The sequence below is a fragment of the Acanthochromis polyacanthus genome, chromosome 5, assembly GCF_021347895.1.
Source record: "Acanthochromis polyacanthus isolate Apoly-LR-REF ecotype Palm Island chromosome 5, KAUST_Apoly_ChrSc, whole genome shotgun sequence".
Taxonomy (NCBI): Eukaryota; Metazoa; Chordata; class Actinopteri; family Pomacentridae; genus Acanthochromis; species Acanthochromis polyacanthus.
The window spans coordinates 16,801,457-16,823,677 of NC_067117.1; the positions used below are offsets into that span (position 1 = coordinate 16,801,457).

Sequence of the window (22,221 nt, forward strand, 5' to 3'; positions counted from 1 at the left end):
ACAAAAATAATAACAAATAGAAGTTATTGGACATCACTCCAGTTCTATGAGCATGTAGGAGAGAGTGGACGTTTGTTTTCTTGGCCTATATGGCTAATTTTATGTTGAAGATGACAACCAGGCGTAAACTAACCGTGATGTCACCCGTTGGTTTCAACGCCGAGAAAATGAAGCCCGGATTTTGCTACTTCCTGGTCGCCGTTTTGGATTTTTTGGAGCCAGTGACGTAAAAAGCGTCATCAAACAGACTGGACCGGAGAGCAACTAGGGGCAGGATTGGCTGAGGACGCTCTTATCCTGCCCCTAGTTGCTCTCCGGTGAGGCTTCTGTTGCTGTCTATCAAGTATAGCCACGCCCCCTAGCTCCGCCAACTTTAACGATTTATTTAAAATTCAGTATTGATTTATTTTAAGATCGGCCACCTGATCTCTCATTTTGACCATGAAAACTAACGGGAAAAAAATCCTGAGCTGTAGAACATCAGTCTATCAAATTTTATTTTCTCCAAAAATGAATTGGGGTCTATGGAGAAAAAGCTTCTTGGAGCCAACCCTAGTGGACGGCGTGATATTGCAAGTTTTTGACACTTCCGGGTTTGCTTCAATTCTGGAGCCAGATGCTACGTCCACTATATATACAGTCTATGATGACAACATAGGAGAGAATACTGCCACTGGACAAGAGGTTGATGTTGAAACCTGCAGAGCAGCTTTTGGAGGCTTTTCAGAATTCCCACCTTGGAGTTGGTGCTTTTGTCTCCCTTTAAATTGACCTTAAATGAGCTTGTACAGCTGCAGTTCGTCCTTTGTTTGTGGTCAGACCACATGCAAAAGCTTCCCTAAAACAGCCCACAAGTTCCTGTAGTAGAAAACATCCTATTCATCCTATTCAAGTCTCCCTGTGAGCCAACATACACTATATCAGGACTTATTCCGGTTGATTAATGGGTCATTCCACCTAAATACAACAATTTTTAAAACAGTTCACACCTGACCATCTCATATTTGTCTGTTTATTTTTTCTGTGCATTTGTATGTTATTAAGTAAAACATGTAAAATCTGGGGTCATGGCTGACATTAGTTCTTGAGCAAAAAAAATAAATTCTTAAAGAAGGTGGGGTCATTTACATTTTTGTGTTTTTTTGTGTCAATCTGTGGATCAATGTTTGAAGTGCCATAACTTGAGAAATAATGCAGCTAGAGTCCTGACATTTTGTAGGCTCATTGATATGTACATGTGGTCTTCAGTAATACAGCCCTGCTTTGATAGAAGAATACAAACCAGTTAAATGATGGTGCAAATTTGATCAAAAAAGGTCTATTTTTTCTATTTGAATGTCCCACCAACCATAAAAACTATGTATGGATTGTATATAAATATATACAAATACAATCCATGGCCAAACGTTGGGAATCAAGATCAAATTTGTGGGAAAAAAAATTAATCATGGGTCCACTGGTACAACAAAAGAAACATGATTATGATATAAAGAATCGCTCATCAGAACAGATCCTTACTGTCCTCATCAGGTATCTGTACCTGTCAATCACTGATGGGCAGATGAGACGTCACGAAGCGCTGCGGCCCGCCCCCTAGACTGTGCTGAGGCTGTGCCCGCGCTGTGTCGCTCCACACTGATACCTGCTGGCTCTTAAAATCATTACAGGTAAAATTTTAATGTAATTAAATAATAAATACCTTCATAAAATAATTTTTGAAATTAAAATTTAAAATGTAACAACAATATATAATAGTAAAAGAGCAAGCGAAAATGGTTGTCATCATTTTTCAGAGGGCAGAATAGTGCAACCAGAATGAGTGCAAGCAAAAAGAATAAAGTGACTGGTAAATGGAGGCTATTTAATGGATGAATGGGAATGGGAGGACCCGTCCAACGCTGCTTGTAGCTTTAATTCACTTTTATTCTTTGCAATACATAGTGAAAACATGGACAGTCCACTTACTGCACTGAATTTACATTTACCACACTACGTTTTGCTTTTGTTTGTTTGTTTGTTTTTTGCAGAACTTCTAAATCTGTAATAAAGGTGTCAGTCTTTGTGCATTTTAGAGCTCTGGTTAAGCTTTGAATAAGTTTACTGGGTTCAAAGTGTCTGCTGATGATACGACCAAATTAATCATTTTTGAAGATGAATGATTCCATTTTTGACATGATAGGCTATATAAAACGTTGCGCAATTCCAGTGTCATGTTTTGTCTCAGCTGGTTCATTGTTTGCTATTTTTTCTATATTGCATTGCTCTGTACAGTTTTAGCCCATATTTATAATGTTGTCAGTGAACTTGTCTTTTATTAAACATGCCTTTGACATGTGCTCTCCTTAGAGTGTGAAATTAGATGGATGTAAACCTTTAGTGAAACTTTTTCAGATTAGCTATAAATTCTCTTTTCATTTAAATGACTGAATGAATATGTATAACCCTAACTCCAGTGCTTTTATCCTCTTTCAATTTAAAATGATAAAATCCTGTGTTTTGTGTGCAAATTATTGACGTCACTCACCTACACTCACTGCAGCTCGAGCACATCAGCTCATCTAAAACTCTGTAATAACAACAACAATAGTTATTTTATTTATACCGCAGCTTTAAAAACAAGACTTTACATTGTGCCTGGACAGACAATGCAGAAGTCGTCTATCAAAGGGAAAAGTAAGAACAATTAAGATAAAACAAAAAGATTAAAGATTAAAAAATGCTTTTTTTCATTAATAAACATAAATGAAATATATCGGGGGTTTTTTTAAACAGCTTGTTAGCCAACGTGCTTTCCAGTAGAGAAGTTAGATTGGTGTTTCAAAATTACTTAACACGTTTTTAAATTAGTCCGGTATTTTGTTTGATTATATAATATTGTAGATTCATCGTGTCAACTTCGAAGTTAGTCAGGAATTTTTTATCCAGCATAAGTCAGGGTTTTTAACTTTAATATTAATTTAGTCTAGTAAGTTTTATACTTTAAATTAGTTTAGTTTATATGTTGTTCTAATTCCTCAAAGAAAAGTACTAAATCACCGAATTACAATTTTATGTAATAATACGTGTAAATACCAGTGTTATTGCTTGGCTTTATGATCTCATTTCATTCATTTTACATTAATTATTAAACAATATCTAAAAACATTACACAACCATAAATCCTTCTCTGTCCGACGTCGATTACGTAAAACGTCATCGCCTCCTAACCATGTGACCTATTGGGTTTGTTTGTTGGCGGTCTCTTTCTTATCCCATATTAAATGACTCCACCTGCCGACTTGCACTCTTACACTAAAACAACGAATTCAAACTGGATTAATAGCAGATTTAGAAAACAGCTTAGTGACTAGGCATCGCCAGAATCATAAATAACAGTTTCCAAGGACAACTCTGCTGGAGGAGCAGTTGCAAAAACTCTAAAGCACCGCCCACCTTCAATAATCGGTGTGTCTCGAATAACAAAACGAGCGCTTCCAGCATAACGCGGGAAACGCTGTTGTGTTGGTTCAGTGTTTTCCACAGAGGAGCATCTGCCACGCTAATCCACACATTTACGGATATCGTTACTACCGGTGTTAATAAATGTCTCCGGTTTGTTGCCGCTTTGCTCTGAACTGGTGAAGCCCACCGGAGCTCCGTCCTTCAGCTGCGACTGCTCGGCCCGCATGAAGTTACCCGGAGGAGCCGTTAGTCGTATGTCGGTCCCCGCGCTGCTCCTTAACGTCTGTGTAGCCACCGAGCAGTTGTTAGCTCCGACACAAAGAGAGGAGCCCCACTAGCCGGCTGAACACCCGCAACATCTGTCCGACGCAACATGGAGGCGTTTCAGAAAGTGGAGAAGATAGGAGAGGGGACGTACGGAGTGGTGTACAAAGCCAAGAACAAAATGACCGGAGAAACTGTTGCTCTGAAGAAAATCCGGCTGGACGCGTAAGTTCACGTCACAGTGCTGGTTCACATCGGGGAGGCCGAGCCAAAGCTAACGATGCTAACAGCAACTTTGACTGAGCGACAGATTTCATCTAAACCGAATAAAAAAGCAAAAAACTTATAACATGTTTCTTGTCAATTAGTCAAGTAAAGTCACTGTGATTTATAGAAAACATTTTAAACAATGACCGCTAAGTGAAGTTGCTTTCCAGTAGAGTAGTTTAAATATTAAGCTAAAGAACTAACACAATTATATGTTATACAAATTATCCTGGTTAATTTCAACATTTCAGTTAGGAACCTACATTATATATATATATATATATATATATATATATATATATATATATATAAAATACCAGTTTCAATATTTAAAATGCATTTTTTATATTCTATATTATTACAAATTAAACAAACAAACCTGGCATGTTTTTATGTTGTTTTCTAGATCTCTGTGTATTATGTTTTTATTACTTTTTTTTAACCTACTCTTGATTGTTGCATATTCTGGAGGACTGATTTGGGCTGGAAGGAACAATATTATGCTTTTTGTGTGTGTGTGTGTACAGGTGCACAGAGAAATGACAAAGAAATATTGACTATTTAATCGTGTGTAAGATAAGATAACTTCAAAATTGTATGTGTTAATGTTTAGACCTTGCAATATTATATCTAATACAAATTTATCTAATTTGTCTGACTAACTTAAATACATCCCTACATTATTATATATTATAACAAATCACCTGACTGCTTAAGAAATTAAAGCTAAGCCTCTCCAAAATTATACATTCACACCCAACAATCCACAGATCTTTAAACAGCAGAACCAGGCTCAGGGAAGCAGACGTCTGTCTCGACTGGTTAGGGTGAGGTAAAGAGAGAATATAAACACAGAGACAGAAATACCTGCAGAGATATTGAGGGAGAGAAAGGACAAAACACAAACTACAGGATAGAGAAAACACAACACAGTTCACATGCAATTGTGTAAATAAATGCATGACAAGAGAGGCAAGAATCACAAAAAAAAAATGAGAATGTATATGTGAAGACAACTACTGTATATGAACAGGATAATCAAGGTTGTACACTTTGTAGTTCTTGTTCAGCTTCTTATGCATCTTATCTGTATGTAGTAAATTTCCCCGGTGAGGGACCAATAAAGTTTTATCTTATCTTTAAAGAGTAACAGTAAAATCTGGCATCCAATAAAAAAAGAAACTGAAAGTGGGCATAAGTTGGGCAGCCACAGGAAAACTAAAATCAATGGGAGAAGGGTAAGGCTTTAACTTTGGTTTGAAATTGCCAACAGTGAAGCAGAAGTTACTGTGAACAGAAGACTGGGTGTGGTAGCTGAAAAACCAGGTTAAGTTTTCTGTCATGATGACCTCAGTGACATAGGGCCAAAAAAGTGGAATTATCATATATATCTATGGATCAAAACACTTGTATTTGATATCTAGTGTTTTATAAAACATTTACAGACTCCAATTAGACTTTAGACTGAACACCATTTGTACAATATAGGTGAACAGAAAAACAATGGCAGATATTCCTAACTCAATATGATTTAGGAGATTATAAAGAAAAATCCATTACACTCAAATTTAATTATGTAGTTTTTTGTGTGTGTACATTTAACTTTTGAGTGGTCGCTTGCCATGACACACCAGTGGGAAAAAAACACTTTTTGGTTGACCTTCTTCCAACTCATGTCTTCTATAGGATAATAACTTGTGATTAGTAGTCTCAAGCTAAAAAAAGACAAGAAACCACTTTATGCGCATATTTAAACGCAGATCTGATAATTGGATGCATTCCGCAAAAATCCTGCAAACTTTATGTAGGCCTGCTTCTGAAAAGGTTATTCAGTTGTAATAATCAGTTGTGCCAGTGAACAGACGTTACCTGGGCTTCAGCAGGTGGCATCAGTGAGTCGCTCTGTCCAGTGTTTTCTGACCACAAGAAGCAAAATCACTGGTCTGCTTCACCAGTGTGTTGGATGATATTTTTTTAGCAGCACTGCCAGTAATGTGGCAGGGATGTATTTATAGTAGGTATGGTAGTGTAAGTGACCATAGAGAGCAGGACATCTTATTTTTGACTCCTTGGCTGCCAAACTGTAAAGATACCAACAGCATAGTTAAATGTTAATTGAGAGAAAACATTACATTTATTTAGTAGTTGTTGAAGTCAAGCTGGTTTAAGGAACATACAAGGTCAAATTACATTTATTTTTCTGTGTTCCATTCAGAGAAACTGAGGGCGTACCAAGCACAGCCATCCGAGAGATTTCACTCCTCAAAGAACTCAGTCATCCCAATATTGTCAAGTAAGTGTCTAATGTTGCAATCATATCTAATTCCTGCTCACAAGATTCTCCTGTCACTTTTGTGTGTCAGTTTTTGAGCTAACCTTAACATGTTTCAGACTGCGCGACGTCATCCATACGGACAGCAAACTCTACCTTGTTTTTGAGTTCCTCCATCAGGATCTAAAGAAGTTCATGGACTCCTCCTCTGTCACCGGCATCCCGGTGCCTCTGGTTAAAGTAATTACCACTTCAGATTTTGTCTTGATATTTTACAGAAGTTAAGGTACATACATGTACTCGGAATGCCTGCTTTAACTCGGCTGTGTTTTTGTGTTTGTAGAGTTATCTTTTCCAGTTGCTGCAAGGCCTGTCCTTCTGCCACTCTCACAGAGTTCTTCATCGAGACCTGAAGCCCCAGAACCTCCTCATCAACGCTCAGGGGGAGATCAAGCTGGCTGACTTTGGCCTTGCAAGGGCCTTCGGAGTTCCTGTCCGCACATATACACATGAGGTAAGAAGCTCCTTAAATAAACAAGGCTTATATACTTTAGGGGACTTTGTTTCCACTGAGTGAATTGAGTTGTTTGGTGCAACATGTAGGAAACATCTCTTAAAAGATTTCTTGAGGCGGTGCATTCTAAAGCTATTTCAGAGGGTTTTTCATTTGTTGTTTCTTTTTAAAATTCAAGCTCAGGGGCATTTACATTTATAAATATCTAATATAATACTTGAGTTGCAAGAATATGGCTATAAATTCATGTATACAGCCATAAGAATCCCTGCACATGATAAAGCTACTTTTAAATTCCTTTTTTTTTTTCATCAGGATTTAGTGGACTAAATTTAAATTAGTTTTAGAACAGTAGACTGTTATGTTTCATATACCATTTAAGGATCCACGAAGAAACAATTGTTGAAAAATTTTAAAGAAAAACAGGTATTGGATATTCTTAATGGCTTTGAAAGTCATGCTTGAACTTGGATATGGTTATTATTTCTAACTGAGAAAACCCGAAATGAATTATGCAGTTCATGTCTATTTCCAACCTCCAAGTTAATGCTGGGATTCACATTTAGAAACAATTAGATTTGGTCTTCTTGTCTGTCTAAAACATGTCCCGATATGCTCCACAACCATCATCTGTTTAACTTAGGCCAAGAGATCAGGTCAAGGATTACATGTACAATTCTAACTGAATCAGGAAGTAGACCGTGCACCATCTGTTATTTGTTATGGTTTGTTCACTTTATCTGTTGTGGTTTGTGTTCATTTTCATTTGTTATTTTCCTTTAATAAATGCTCCTTCACTCCATTCTTTCTTCTAAGCTCTAAATACATTTCAGACACAGGTTTTCCCTGTTTTAAGCCTCGTTTTCTACTCTTTAGGAGAAATTGTGTTTTCCTCATCACAAACTTGCTCCTGTGGTGTTTATCAGGTGGTAACGCTTTGGTACAGAGCACCGGAAATTCTCCTGGGCTGCAAATACTACTCCACAGCTGTCGACGTCTGGAGTCTGGGGTGCATCTTTGCTGAAATGGTAATACACTTAGTTTTGTCTTCCACGAGAACATGAACTAAGAAATCCTGTGTGTCCTGCACAATGTATCGACATCTAACCAACATCTCTGTGCTGGTCTGACCACAGATTACCAGAAGGGCTTTATTCCCCGGTGACTCTGAGATAGATCAGTTATTCCGAATCTTCCGCACCCTGGGAACACCTGATGAGACCGTCTGGCCCGGAGTCACATCGATGCCTGACTACAAGCCATCCTTCCCCAAGTGGGCTCGGCAGGAATTATCCAAAGTGGTGCCTCTTCTTGACGAGGATGGAAGAGAGCTGCTCGGAGTGAGAACATTTGAGATTTATTAAGATTTATTCATGAATAAACGCTGTCAGAGAGGCTGGTATGTTTGTGTATGTGGTTAGATGGCGGCATATTTCACCAGCTAGTGAGCAGATTTCACTGAAGTTTGGCCAAAAGAATTGGAACAAGGAAGAAGTGCTAGGTTTCACGTCCAAGAAGTCTTTGATGGATTTCATTGCGAGTGTTGACACTCCCTCTTTTTTTCACACTAACTTCTGTGCTCACTGGAAAGAATATGATCTGGAAAACATTTTCCATGATTTTCTGGCAGTGTCTGTGTTGATGAAGATGTGGAAATTGCAGATTTTCCGCCAGCGACATTGAGTATGAACCGTCTTTTCCACTGAAGCAGTACACAATGTCTTCATGGATATGTTGACTGACTGCCTTTGTCCGTTTATCTTGCAGGAGATGCTGAATTACGATCCAAACAAAAGGTTGTCTGCCAAAAACGCCCTTGTACATCGATTCTTCCGTGACGTCACCATGCCACTTCCTCATCTCAGACTCTGAGTTATGCAAAAATCTCAGTCTGTTTTATCAGCAACAATGTCTAAGCAATAAGGACTGTCTCGCCTTGCTTCATGTCTGTGACTGGAATGGACAGAAAACGTGGCCACTACAGGATACGATGTGTTCTTCAGCACCTAAAACCAGCCCTTGAGGAGATCAGTGTCCAGAGAGTCTTGTTGTGGTAACTGTTCTGGGTGTTTGACTGTAATTTTCAATAATCATCAATGTGATTTTGCATATTTATGTGCCACTGCCATGTTTGATGTAAATGTTACTTGTGATTCACAATGGGCTTTACTTAGCGCCAGTGGGGTACACCAATTCTAGTTATGTGCCATTGAATTTCCAACTTCAAATGGTTTTAGAATCCAAATTGAAGTAGTCCTTTGTTTAGATTTATATATAATTGAACAAGTTTGTGGGGTAGTGCAAATAACAATGGCATGCTTTGTAAGACTGAGCAGCAGCTTAATGGGGCAACAGCTCTCAATACATCGTGAGCTGATGTAGAACTATTGGTGCTATAAAAACATGAGATTACAGCGGTGTTCTTCTGTTTTGATCCTCTAACATTTTGGCCCAATGTGTCTTGACGTGATTTTATAACTGCACCTTTGTTTGCTTCAAAATGTTTATTTGACTTTCAGGTTTCCTCACAAAGCTGAAGTTCTGATGTACAAATGTCCGTGTTGTAATTCAGATTTTACAGAATTGAATGTGCTGTTGCATCTTTCTTACTCTAGATTTTTTCCAAATTTAATGACCTGTTTTATAGATGCTGTTTATCCACAGTTTAAGAAAATAAACTTGTTTTAAAAAAAACTGTTACTGGTTGTACACATGCATTATAAAGTTATCATTGTGCTCTTAAGTTTATATTTTAGGCTTCACCAGAGTCTACTCTGCAAGTTTGGAGGTCAGTGTAACAATTATGCCAATTATTCAAGGAGACTTGTGTGACTCAAATGTCAGAATCAAAGGCTGTCTAACATTGTTAAATCAAATTATTGTCACACTTCATTAATCTTTGCTAGCTGAACACAGCTCCACTCGCACAGCTGGCAGACCCATTAGGAGCTCATGATTTTTTTTTAGCCTGCCAAGTTTTCGTATTTCATTAAAAGAAGTCCTTTATCTTTCTGTGCCAGCAAATAAACACAATGAAGTAACAGTTAAATAATTTATTAATCCATGCGAACAAATGCAGCTTTGTAAATTTGTGCAACTATAAGTCAGGTGATAAAGGCAAAAGGAGATACTGAAGAAGATACGATAAGGTTTAAATTAGAGTTTAGAAAAAGGTCTTGAATGTTTGGAGCTTGTAATAGTGTCTTAAAGGGCACTGCTTTCAGATATTCAACACACAACCAAACCCCACTCAGCTAGAACTAACCAGGATTGAGCGACTTTATGCTTCACACTTCACATATCAGTTCAACAAACACTTCCAACTAAATGAGTTTTTATTGGTCACGCCAAAGACGCCAGTCAGTAAATACAGACAGGTCACCATCAAGGAAAAGGGCTGAAATACAAAGAAGTGCAACAACAGAGAGTTAGTACAGAAAAAACAGAATCGTGTATAATTCTGCCTACAACGCTGCTACCACTGGGTGAGTCACAGTCTAAAATATTGAAATCCAACATACTGGCTTTATTATGTGCTTATATCTACATCCTGCGCACAGAAAAAGACAGAGTGCTGGTGTTTAACAGGTGTAGTTGGCCATTTATTTAACAAAAAATAGAGGATAGTGGGGAAATTAGAACAATTAAAACAAAGCGTGAGAAATAGTAATGTTATATTATGATATAAATAATAAAAATATAAGAGGCATAATTCATAGAGTGTTGCTGTTAATTATTTGGGGGATTATTTTGATGAGTGAAAAGCCACAAAATGCATATGTGCTTGACTTGTGGGGAAACGACACATTATGCATAAAGAGAGAAACATAATAGTGCCAGCCAGCTAGCAGTTTATATCCTGATTGCATTTATTGCAGCTCTAAACATGCATCCTACAGTGACAACGTTGGGGTTGTTTGTACTCTGATAATGGTTTTATATGTCGTCGATTTGCACAATGGAAAAAGGATAATAGAAATAAAGACTGACAGCAAAATGATATTTGATGCATAAAATGGACAAATGTGAGCGGTCCAGTTGCTTTATATTCACTTAAATGTATAAGTGTTGCATATTTGTATAACATTTGTGCGTATAAAGAATAGGGCACAAGTGCTTTGACCAACTGTAGAAACCTAGATTAGATACAGTAGCACATGAGATCACAGGTAGTATAAGTACAGTAAATATATCCCAGTCTAGACACAGAAAACTTGGTCTGATTAGAAATAACCTTCATGTGACACCTATTTACAATCCAGCACTTCTGAACATTTGTTGTTGACTGAAAAAAAAACATGCCAGTATTTTTTTCGTGATTTGCTTGTTAATTACAAATAGGGCTGCTACCAGCAAATATTTGTATTGGCATTGTGTTATCAATTAGATGCTTGGTCTCATATATGCCCAAAAATGGTGAAAAATTTCAATTTGGGATTCTTAAAACACAAGATAAAACCCATTCACTTTACTGTCACAGAGTACGAAAGAAACCTGAAAATTATTATCATTAATTATTTCTAACTGACTGATGGGGAGTCACAGATGTATACTGTCAACCTGAAATCCCATGGCCAACTACCAGCCCAAGACTGGCGTGCCTCAAAGTATCAGTGGTTGTGAAACTGTCAGTTTAAGAAATCTACGTTAAACAGGAACATCCATCCCTGAACAGAAACAGGCGTCTACAACACTACCTGTCAGTCTTAAGATCTCTCCCCAGAAAGTTTCACCATCTTTAACATCTAAAGTCATCCCTGATCTGCTGGCAGTTTCACAACCATTTAAACCTCGATGCATGCGAGTCATTTATTGTTAATGGGCCAATTAGCATATGCTTGAGGGTGATATATGTAATATATATCTGGGACTCTCCATCAGTCTGTTCAGCCTGAAGAACCATCTTGGATGGAAATTCGACAGCAGGCATTACAAATAATCAGAAGCAAGGAAAGTATTTGTAGTTAAGGAGCTAAAATCATTTAAAAATACTGGCTTGGTTTGGTTTAGCTCAAATTTCTAGTTTCTTTTTCATGATAAGCTTGTACAGGATCTGGTAGCCGTCATCCCAGGCGTAGAGCAGCTGCTCCTGTGGATTGTACTTCAAACTGGAGTGAGATCCGTAGCGTTTTGGAAAATAAACCAGCGGTGCTTCCTCGTTGGTCACCATGCCATTGACATCGAACACACACTGTACTCGTGAGCGACCAGGCTGCTTGGTGTTGTACGCCACATACAGAGTGCCACAGATGACAAAAGCCGCCTCTGCGTTCTCTCGTGGACAGTTTGTGTCCCACATCTGCTCAATGTCCAGTGAGTTGGTGTCCATTTTAGCCAGAGAGATGTGCCTCTCGTTTTGTCGTGTGGCGTAAATTGCCCAAAGGCCTTCCTCATCCACAGCCAGGTCCATCACTGTCTCAGGGGTGAGGCCGTACACTGGGACGTGATCCTGCACTGGAAACACTGCACTGTCCGTCACAGAGTTGTTCCTTGTGTCATATTTAACCACCATTATCTCTTCACCTTGATTTACATAATAGACATTATTTTTGTACACCACATGTCCTGTTCCTTTCCAGGCAGATGGCAGCTTCAGGTTGTTGGACAGAGACATACCCTGTGAGCGGGTGAAGTCCTGTATAGTTGCAAACACGTGGATGGTGTCCTCATCTGTCCCGTTAAAGATGTAGACCTTCCCAGATGCCCTGCTGGTGTCTTTGGTCCACATTCCCTTTTGCCCTCCAACTCGCTTCAGGATCTTCATGGCTTTGATGCTGGAGATCATGTCACTGCAATCTGAAAGTGAGAGTGGGACAGGCTTTACATGACGGCACCTCTCCAACATCATAACTATGTTTATATGTAAATACTATTTAAAAATATATGTGGTCCAAACTGAAATAATTCACTGAATTAACATTAGATTTAGCACAAACATGCTTGGTCCCCAGAAGATGAACCTTAATGACTTTGGCGATAGATAAATCTTTTCTCTGGCACCAAGCTGTTACTGATCCAGAGAACTATCTGAACATCTGTTAAATGGACTGGCACAGGATTTTTTTTCTACATTTTATGCAGTGCAGTTCCCACACAGTGAATCCTAATGGCCTTTGGCACAATGTTGGACAAACCAAGCAGCAACTTCACTGAAGTGCCAAAAACTGCAGTTCCACAAATGACCACCTGAGGCTGACTCCGAAAGTGAGTGAATCCCTATAAACCCTCATGTTAAAATGCACAACTTTACAATAGAAACAAACAAGTTTTCAACCGAGTATGAAAACCAATGTTGGCCTTTATAGCTAATTTAGTAGTTTGTGACCATTTAAATTGTATTAAGGCCTTATATAATGTCTAATTAAGGGTGTGGCTGCACTGCTTTACAGACTGACTGCTTTAACTCCGCTCACACCCCATCTCTTTGCTCATTTTTGGATTGGCTCTGAGCTAGGAGCTAGGAGCAGTCAGTTACTGACGATATGGTGGGGACTGGAATCTCCACGCTGAAATTTAAAACCATTTTTTATGAAACTTATAGTCTGACTGACCAGATGTAGAATGCAGATATAAGCCTGTCATTGGCTGCTCATTAGAGTTGTCTTTGAGCTTCCTTTCCACTGTCTCCATTGTTACCATTTTCTTTCTTATTGGATACAACATCCTTCAAACAGCAGGATACCACACCGAAAATTTCAGGTTCTGTTGAGGATTTGGATCGTACACTAAGGCTAGGTTTCTTTGGTGAACTATCCATTATAATGACAGTGCTTTTTTCCCTGAGTGCAAACAATTCCATCCGTTGCTATTTTGAGTGAACACCGAAGCCGCATCCTTCTCTTGGCCGCACACAACTGTGATTGGTTTATAGAAATGCAAACACACCAGAGTATTTTGTCCCAGCATCAAAATGATAGTGTTGTGCAGCTGACCTTTATGTTCTACAGAATGGGTTGGTAAAGCAAGACTAGAAAACCTACGAGGACAGTTAAAAGGAGAGTTTTTCCAACTTTATATGCAACCACTCATCAGTTGGTCTACACATATACAGACAGGTTCTAAATTAAAGGAAGAAAACCCTTGACCCTTACAGTGAGGGCTCTGGGGGAAATTTTGCAAGACTTGGTTCGGCCCTAGTCGTCCATTTAGAGAGAGCAGTCACTGCAAATCAATACAAAGTTAAGCCGAGTGATCACCTTCATCCTGTGATGAGACATTTCTATGCTGATTAGACTGATCTCTTCCAGAAACTATCCATAGGGTATGAGCAGTCAAAGAATTTTTTTGTAGCACAAAAACTGTGAATCATATGCTGTGGCCTTTATAGTCACCAGACCTCACCCCAGTTCAACACCTGTGGAAGACTGTGGACCAACATGTTAGACAGTGCTCTCCACCACTATTGCCAGAACATTAAATGAGGGGATGTCCTTTAGAAGGATGGTGTTCATCCCTCCAGTAGAGTTCAGAGACTTAAAGAATCAATGCTGAAATGCACATGGTTGATCTCCACATTTTTGCTGGATTTGCCTTTCATTGGTCTCTTTCGGTTCTTTGGTTTTCTCAGCTTCAGCTACATTGTTTCTAGTGCTGATGGACCTTGTTGACCTGTCTCAATAGGGAAAACACAGGTGGAATTATGATTGCTCAGCAGCATGCACCAAAGCAGGACTTCCCGTCAACAGTAATACAATTGTGCTTTCTCAATTGTAACAACTAAAAATATCTACTGTTAAAAAGCTCTATTGTTCACGTGCCAACAGAAGATTTTCTTCTTGTCCATTAATCCCATAAAAGATCCAACTGACATGACTTTATCCCACTAACAAGTGTTGTCTGTGAAGTCTGACTTAAATCATTCTTCCCTGTTGTTAATAAACCTCCACATCAGTGAGCCACAAAGCTACACTGGGTGACATCTTTCTTCAGTTTACTTTAAATCAATCCCACATGTGCCGTCCCGTGGCCATAAATTCTCACAATCTGCTATTAAAACTGTCTCCAACATACACGACTTCCTCCTGTTTGAAACATGTTTGCTAAAAGCTACAATGTCCAGCAGTTTGAAGACATTACTTTAAAAAAGAACTACATAGTTATTTTTGAGCTGCTTGTGGACAGTAGACTTTTGACAGCCACAGAAAGTAAGACATAAAGAAAAAAGTCCTAATGGGTTGTTGGTTTTGGTCTTTCCATGGAGACACCAAAAAAATGCCATTTACTGACGATCATCTCATAAAACTGCAGTGTTTATTCTAATAAATGAACGTCATATCCCACCTGAGAGTTTTAGATACTGGGCCTTCTGCTTCTCCTTCACCAGAGTCACCTGCTGCTCGATCAGCTTGTCGTCCACATCCACACATGGCTGAGCCCCGTTGTGTGTCTCCAGGTAGTCCAGCTCCCTCTCGACCCGGTCCACCCTCGTCCCCACTCCGTCCAGATTCATTCTCAGTGTTTCTTTTTCTTTGTCCAAGGTCTCCAGCTGGGAAACCATTTGTTGCTTCAGCTCCCGCAGCTCTGAGGCGTAGCGGGTGGTCTGTTCATGCCACAGAGAGATCCTGTCCTGTTGTTAACAAAAGCTGATTAGTTATTTCTGGACACATGAAGAAATGATCAGATGTGTCTCCATCTTCCCTGTATTTCAGTGTGAATAATGCTTTCTACAATGACCATACATGGATTTCTAGAAAGCAGACAAGGCCATAATTTTATGTTCCTTTCAGGCTCAGTAAATAGACTGCAACAGAAGGCCATAATAAGAAGGAAACTCATCCTACAAACAACCAGGTTTAGGCCACACGTGGCAAGTATCCACCCTGTTCGAGTGGGTTTTTGCAAAACACTGAATCCCATCATTCACTCTTCTGGTGCTGCTCTGTAGCAGACTCTGGCCTCTGACCTCTCTGTGGAGGACAGAAAAATACCCTCTCATCAGCAAATTGGACATGAACTTTCAGAACAATGTAAGACTGAAGAATGTGTATGTTAGGTTTAGTGTGACAAGCAGTGTTTGAGACACTGTAGACCTAAGAAAGTAGAGATTTTTTTAGCATCTCGTACAAATTAAACAACAATATTAAAATAAAATAACTGAATGGGAAGATCTTCAAAGCAAATTATTACTAGTAGTTTAGAATAAGATATTCAGTCACACTGGCAAGAGTTTTTCTTCTGTAAAATATCATAATGATGAACATAATTTGTGATGCCGGTGTAATACAAGTCACCTAAACAAATGTATTTTATAAATGATATAATTTTGATAAAACTGTTCCTTTTTGGCATCATACATGCATAAATTAAAATTCCAAGCTACATTTTTTTTTACCTCAGAACCTAGACAAGAAGCAGACAGTCCCTATACATTTTAAAGGACTTTATTTTCCAGTATTTTCCCCCAGGATTTGCCCACATCTGCATTCCATTGCCTTTGCCGTGTCCCTGGAAGTTTCCTTTCAGAGGGACTCTGGAGCACAGGGCTCGACAGGGAGGTAAAGGGAGTCTTACCTCAATAGCAAGCAGCCTCCGCTCCAAGTAGTCAATCAGTGCTTGGTGCTGAGCTGTGGCAAAGCAGGCCAAAGTAACCAAGACAACAAGTCCCCTCATTTTTGTGTCAGCTCAGTCCCTTATAACTCCAGTAAAATCGTGACTGGAGTTCAGTGAGAGTGTCGGTGGAGCCAGCAGATTCCCAGAGGTGGGCTGGAATGTTTTACAAAGCTGTCTGGGAGGAGCCTGAAACATCTGGTGGAGATGGAAGCACACAGGCTCTGAAGGAGACAAGACACTGCTGCTTATTTCTACTTAAAAAACTTACCTGGTTGACAAACCAAGAAGTCACAGCATTGTATTATGTTTCAATGGGGGGATATCTATGTTTGGCTTGGAGAGAGTTGGGCACATCTTTCCTTTAAAACACAGGTTACTGATGTGGCACCGGCCCGCAAGTTACACAGGAAGAGGCAGGAAGCAAAATGTGAGTCAGGAGTCAGTGAGGCACTGTACTCCTGTATGAAGGGGAACCAAGCAGTGGGTGTGAATCAGAAATAAAAATGAGCTGCAACAAAGTCTCTGCAGCATTGACTCTTAGCATTTCTACTTTTTTCATTAAAAAACAGGTTCACATTGCTTTTTCTTTAAAAACACACACACACACACACACACACACACACACACACACACACACACACACACACACACACACACACACACACACACACACACACAGTTCTCCATATAATACCTCCATATTCAATACTGGCTGGGATAAAATACACTCAACAAAAATATAAACGCAACACTTTTGTTTTTGCTCCCATTTTTTATGAGATGAACTCAAAGATCTAAAACTTTTTCCACATACACAATATCACCATTCCTGTGATAGTGAGCACTTCTCCTTTGCTGAGATAATCCATCCCACCTCACAGGTGTGTCATATCAAGATGCTGATTAGACACCATGATTAGTGCACAGGTGTGCCTTAGACCGCCCACAATAGAAGGCCACTCTGAAATGTGCAGTTTTATCACACAGCACAATGCCACAGTGTGTACCAGTTCCCGCCAATATCCAGCAACTTCGCACAGCCATTGAAGAGAAGTGGACCCCCCCCCAAATAAAACAAAACTGCACCTTTCAGAGTGGTATTTATTGTGGGCAGTCTAAGGCACACCTGTGCACTAATCATGGTGTCTAATCAGCATCTTGATATGGCACACCTGTGAGGTGGGATGGATTATCTCAGCAAAGGAGAAGTGCTCACTATCACAGATTTAGACAGATTTGTGAACAATATTTGAGAGAAATGGTGATATTGTGTATGTGGAAAAAGTTTTAGATCTTTGAGTTCATCTCATAAAAAATGGGAGCAAAAACAAAAGTGTTGCGTTTATATTTTTCTTCAGTGTATTATCCCTTTGTCCTCTGTTCAAGGCTGTATTCTGATAAATAATTGTAGCTTAAGGCTTCAGCAGACAAATCAAGTCTGTATCTTCCAAAATTAGTGTTTTTCAATCAATGGAATCAACTGTGTGAGGAAATAAAGAGCAAATACTGCACTAAAAACACCATAATTGGACAATCTATTGTAAATAATTGAACTTGGAAGGCAGATGATGCCATATTTGATGCTATTTAAGTAAGACTGAATTGAACTAAATTAAATGTAGTCACATTCTGTGTGTGTCTGCTTTGTTTTCCAGCTGTAGCAGCTCCAGTAGTAGTAATGATGCCCATAGCCGAACAAAAACAGCAGTTAGAACTGTGAATTACTGGGAATAGGAAGGAAATAGTGCTAAAACTGTCTGCCTTGTAATTACATGCCCACCTTGCTACACAAAAGCTGGATTATGGCGCTGAACAAACTTTTCCTAAAGGTTTGCTTTATTGTTTTTCCAGTTAGCTTTAAAAGTCAACCCAACACAGAGTAATTAGTGCGTATGTTGTTGTATTCAAGCTATAAATAACACCTAAATCCTCTTGCTGTATTTTTAAGTTTTACAGTAGTGTCATTCATTAAACTGTGGCTCTTATGCGTCCGTTACGTAACGTCCAGTAGGGACACACATGGAAAAAATTGAAGAAAGATTTTTCATTATTTTCTGTGACTGTGAAAGCAAAAGCAAAAAGCGCATGCATTTGCTGTTAGATTAGTACAGTCAGCTTCCCCAAGCTCATCTGAAGTGGTAAATGGATTTTGCAAATCAAAACAGTGTTATTTACTTCAATATGAACAACAATGGAATTCATTTGCATGTTCATATTAAAGGAAGCACAGCAGCATGTCTGTCTGCACGCAGTCTACTGCCATCATCTCCACAGACAGCACGAAGGCTTCTATTATTGTAATAATCAAAACAGGATTTGTGAAAGATAACATCTGCTCTCTGCTGCTCAGCCCCGCATCTATCCAAGAAATATTATCTATGGCATTAAAACATTCTGGAATATCTAAATTTAGCTGTTTGTAGTGTAGCTGACAGACTGGTGACCTGTCCTGGGTGCTCCCTGCTTGCACAGACTTTGGCAGGATCACAGGATTACATTCATAGTTTCAATAGATTTATTGATAATATATCTAAATATTCTAGACCCTTTCAGAAGTCATGCTTTGGATATGTTTTTGTCCTCCTTTTATGTATATTGAATGACAAGGCTAGTATTGTGCTCTGATAAAGTTGAGGTGCAGTGTACATTTTAAAACAAAAATGAGCAAATTAATGCAACAGATGCTGTTGATGCAGTAACACAATGTAATTGTGGTTTTCTCTTTAGAACATTTCAAGTGCAACAACATATTGTCACAATCTTACTCTTTGTAACATTTTAAATACAGTTCAACAATATGTGTCTTCTACAATGTGTGTACAATTATCTGTCACGCCTATCTGTACATATGAAAGATGTGCATTTCTAATCTTAATTATTCTTATTTTTATATTTATTACACTTTTGTGTTTCACATCATGTTTTTTTGTTTGTTTTACTATCTAGCTGCTGTAATGTGTGGATTTTAGCTGGTGAGCGATCTTGACTGGGTGCTCATTTTAGTATGTCAAAAACACTGCATTCTACGTTTCCAGTATGTACTCTGTAAAGACATTTCCCACTTTTTTAATGCCCATGTGATTCAAACTTTGCACTGCTCGTATACAGTGCAGACTCACTGTTAAATAGTTCTTACCCCAAGTATTTGTACTGCAAACCACATGGGCGCAGATTCTCTGACGGGAAGAATCTGCTGCATGTCATTGCCCTACTTTCTTCCCCACATTTCCTGTCTCTCTCCATGGCCATGATGAAATAAAGACTTACAAATGCCCCCCAAAATAACATTACAATAATGCCAAGAGCTTCTGAAAACTGAAATTCAAGTGTAAAAGTGGTGGAGGACACATTAAAGCCGTCAAATGTAATGCGGATACCAGCAAACGATAAAGTTATGATCAATACCGAACTAAGGTAACTCTACTGTTACCAAATCAGGTACTACACAAAGCCCAGAAAGATTATTACAAGTAATAGTATTTATGTGTAGTTTAACTGAAAACAGAGCAATTACTTTGGGCATCTACACCTCCTCTGAGCTCTACTGGCAGCTCTTCATCTGTGGATCTTTCCATTCCAGCATAAAACCAAGTAAAATATGACAGTGTCGTGCCAATGAACCTGATTTGTGAGTAATTTCCTCCTTGCAACAGTATTCTATTGTATAGGGCTTTAACTCATTTGTAAATCTACCAAATCTGCTCTGAAGCTCCATGTATGTAGATGACGTAGCTGTTCCACCAGTGATGCTGTAGTTACTGTTTGACATCACTACAACTAAAGGTCTATTGTGCTGCTCAGCATTTACGATATGGTTATTCCACCGCTGTAATGCCGCGTGAGGCGCATTTATGGCTTCCCTCGGTCCCATCAGTGGTTGAGGTTTGTTTGTGTAGGCACATGCTTATTTGAATGGGAGATTTTTTTTCTGTTTAATATAGTTTTCTTTTTTAAAAAGGGGCAAAAAACAAAACAATGCAAAACAACACCTGGCAGTCAGGTAACTACAACAGTCAGGATGAATACAGCAGCACTGGATTATTATTAAACGACATGTTTTAAAGGCAGTTGTGTAGAAAACGTGTATGTGCAAGTGTGTGTAGGTGGTTATGTGCAGGTATGAAAATGTTTCTGTGTTGAGAGGCTAGCGGGTGTGGCTTGTTAGTTCAGAGAATTCATGCATGAGACATTTTCTATTTATCCTATGTTAGCTCATATTTTAACTCTGTGGTCAACTGCTCTATGTGCCTTTGAGCTGCCCCCAGAGGACAAATAAAGTTTTTTGAATAGAAGTGATTGAAATTGCCTTTAAACATTGCCTGTCCTGTGACTGGGCAACACAGATTTCGCTATTTTGGACATTTGTAATATTTGGGAAAATCACAAAGAATGTATTCAGGAGGATGCAGTCACCTAATAAATCACAATACATGAATCGCGATTGTACCTTTAATTTAGTCAAATATCAGTACTGAAATCAGTGATTCTATTTGGTGTCAGGCCAGAGCAAGATTCTGTGGGAATTTTTCCCTCTAATAACAGAAAGTGTACTGTTATAAATATACTAAGGAAGGATGGAGCCTTGTGAACAGGAGCTTATTTGCAAATGTACAGTCTATTTTATTTAAGAAGAAAACCTCACCGATTCTAGCCTAGCCGCGCTAGACAACCCACAGCAACGAATTTAATTCTCTGCCAGGGTGGGTCTAGTTACCCTCCATAAGGCTCGAGGCTGGATTCTCCTAAAACTGGCCGGACGAATCACCATGAAGTGTAGAGTCAGAAGGCGGGCGTAACGAAGTGACGACAGAGGCGTGACGATTCTGACAGAAACAACCAGTGCACAATAAACAGTTATCTTTCGACTCGGCTTTGGCCACAGCCCTTAAAGAGTTGAAGCTAAAATTCAACTTGAAAGATAAACAAAGGACGGCACTTAAGTGTTTCATTGAGAAGAAAGACGTATTTGGACTTATGCCGACGGGATATGGCAAATCCTTAATATACCAGTTGGCTCCGCTGGTTGTGAAGCTAATGGGACTTAGCCACAATCCGCCGGTGCTCTCGGAACTACGTCAGCCTATTCGTTGCGTTGATTGGTTGTATACCTACCCAATTGCTGCAGAGGGATTTGATAGACAACCTTTTAGCCCGCCTCCCTCCCTGTCGAGCTTCCCTCGACCCTTGTGCCGTCAGAAACATGGGTGTAGCATGGCTAGGCTACACTGATTTAACAATGCACACATGGAAAACTCACACTTGGTGCAGCAGTTCTAATGATATAATATTTTTTATTGTATTATTTCCTCTTCCTAGTCAGGATTCGGCTGCTGTAACTCCTGTTATTTAAAAATAAATCTCTATGTACACACTTATTCAGGGCAGGGGTCCAAGAGGAGACCCACCCAGGACGTTATGTCCAGGCTGGTGTTGCTTCCAAACACCTGCAGAGTAAAAACACATGCAGGCCGGACACTTCAGGTCTAAGTGTGTCTGAATGTGCAACAGCTATGATCAACATTATATTCATTTAATCTAAAGTGAATAGTTGAAGTGATACTACACTTTCTACAGCGATGGCTTTTAAAATAAGACTGGAAATTCTTGTGCCGGATATTGCTCAAAAAATGACAATAGCATGAGCAAAAGTGCCGTCTAATAAAAGGATATGAGTTAAAGACATTACTAAAGAAATAAAAAATAAGACCAGAATAGAAAAGTAAGACATAATACCAGCAATAATAATGAAGCAGCAAAGTAATACTACATATAATCTTTAAACACTGCACATTGTAACTACAACAATTACCTAATTAGAATGTTCCATTCTCATAAAAGCTCATTAGCATGTGTTTTGCTCACAGACAGTGCGTCTGCTAGCTGTGTAAGTCTCCATATATGGTGTGGATGTGGT

General features: G+C 39.1%; 2 protein-coding genes across 2 annotated transcripts; one reads left to right on the forward strand and one right to left on the reverse strand.

The window, feature by feature from the left end:
* Window positions 1-3,475: 3,475 nt before the first annotated feature.
* On the forward strand, window positions 3,476-9,458 carry cdk2 (cyclin-dependent kinase 2). Its single transcript, XM_022197445.2, has 7 exons — window positions 3,476-3,930; window positions 6,188-6,265; window positions 6,364-6,484; window positions 6,588-6,758; window positions 7,685-7,786; window positions 7,895-8,098; window positions 8,526-9,458. Exons 1-7 carry the CDS (start codon window positions 3,815-3,817, stop codon window positions 8,628-8,630), a joined length of 897 nt encoding a protein of 298 aa, XP_022053137.1. The 5' UTR covers window positions 3,476-3,814; the 3' UTR covers window positions 8,631-9,458.
* Window positions 9,459-9,796: 338 nt separating this feature from the next.
* Window positions 9,797-16,619, reverse strand: olfml3b (olfactomedin-like 3b). Its single transcript, XM_022197443.2, has 3 exons — window positions 16,269-16,619; window positions 15,039-15,324; window positions 9,797-12,554 (listed from the first exon to the last, which is right to left on the reverse strand). The coding sequence occupies exons 1-3, from the start codon at window positions 16,365-16,367 to the stop codon at window positions 11,770-11,772; spliced, it is 1,170 nt and encodes a 389-aa protein (XP_022053135.1). The 5' UTR covers window positions 16,368-16,619; the 3' UTR covers window positions 9,797-11,769.
* Window positions 16,620-22,221: the final 5,602 nt, after the last annotated feature.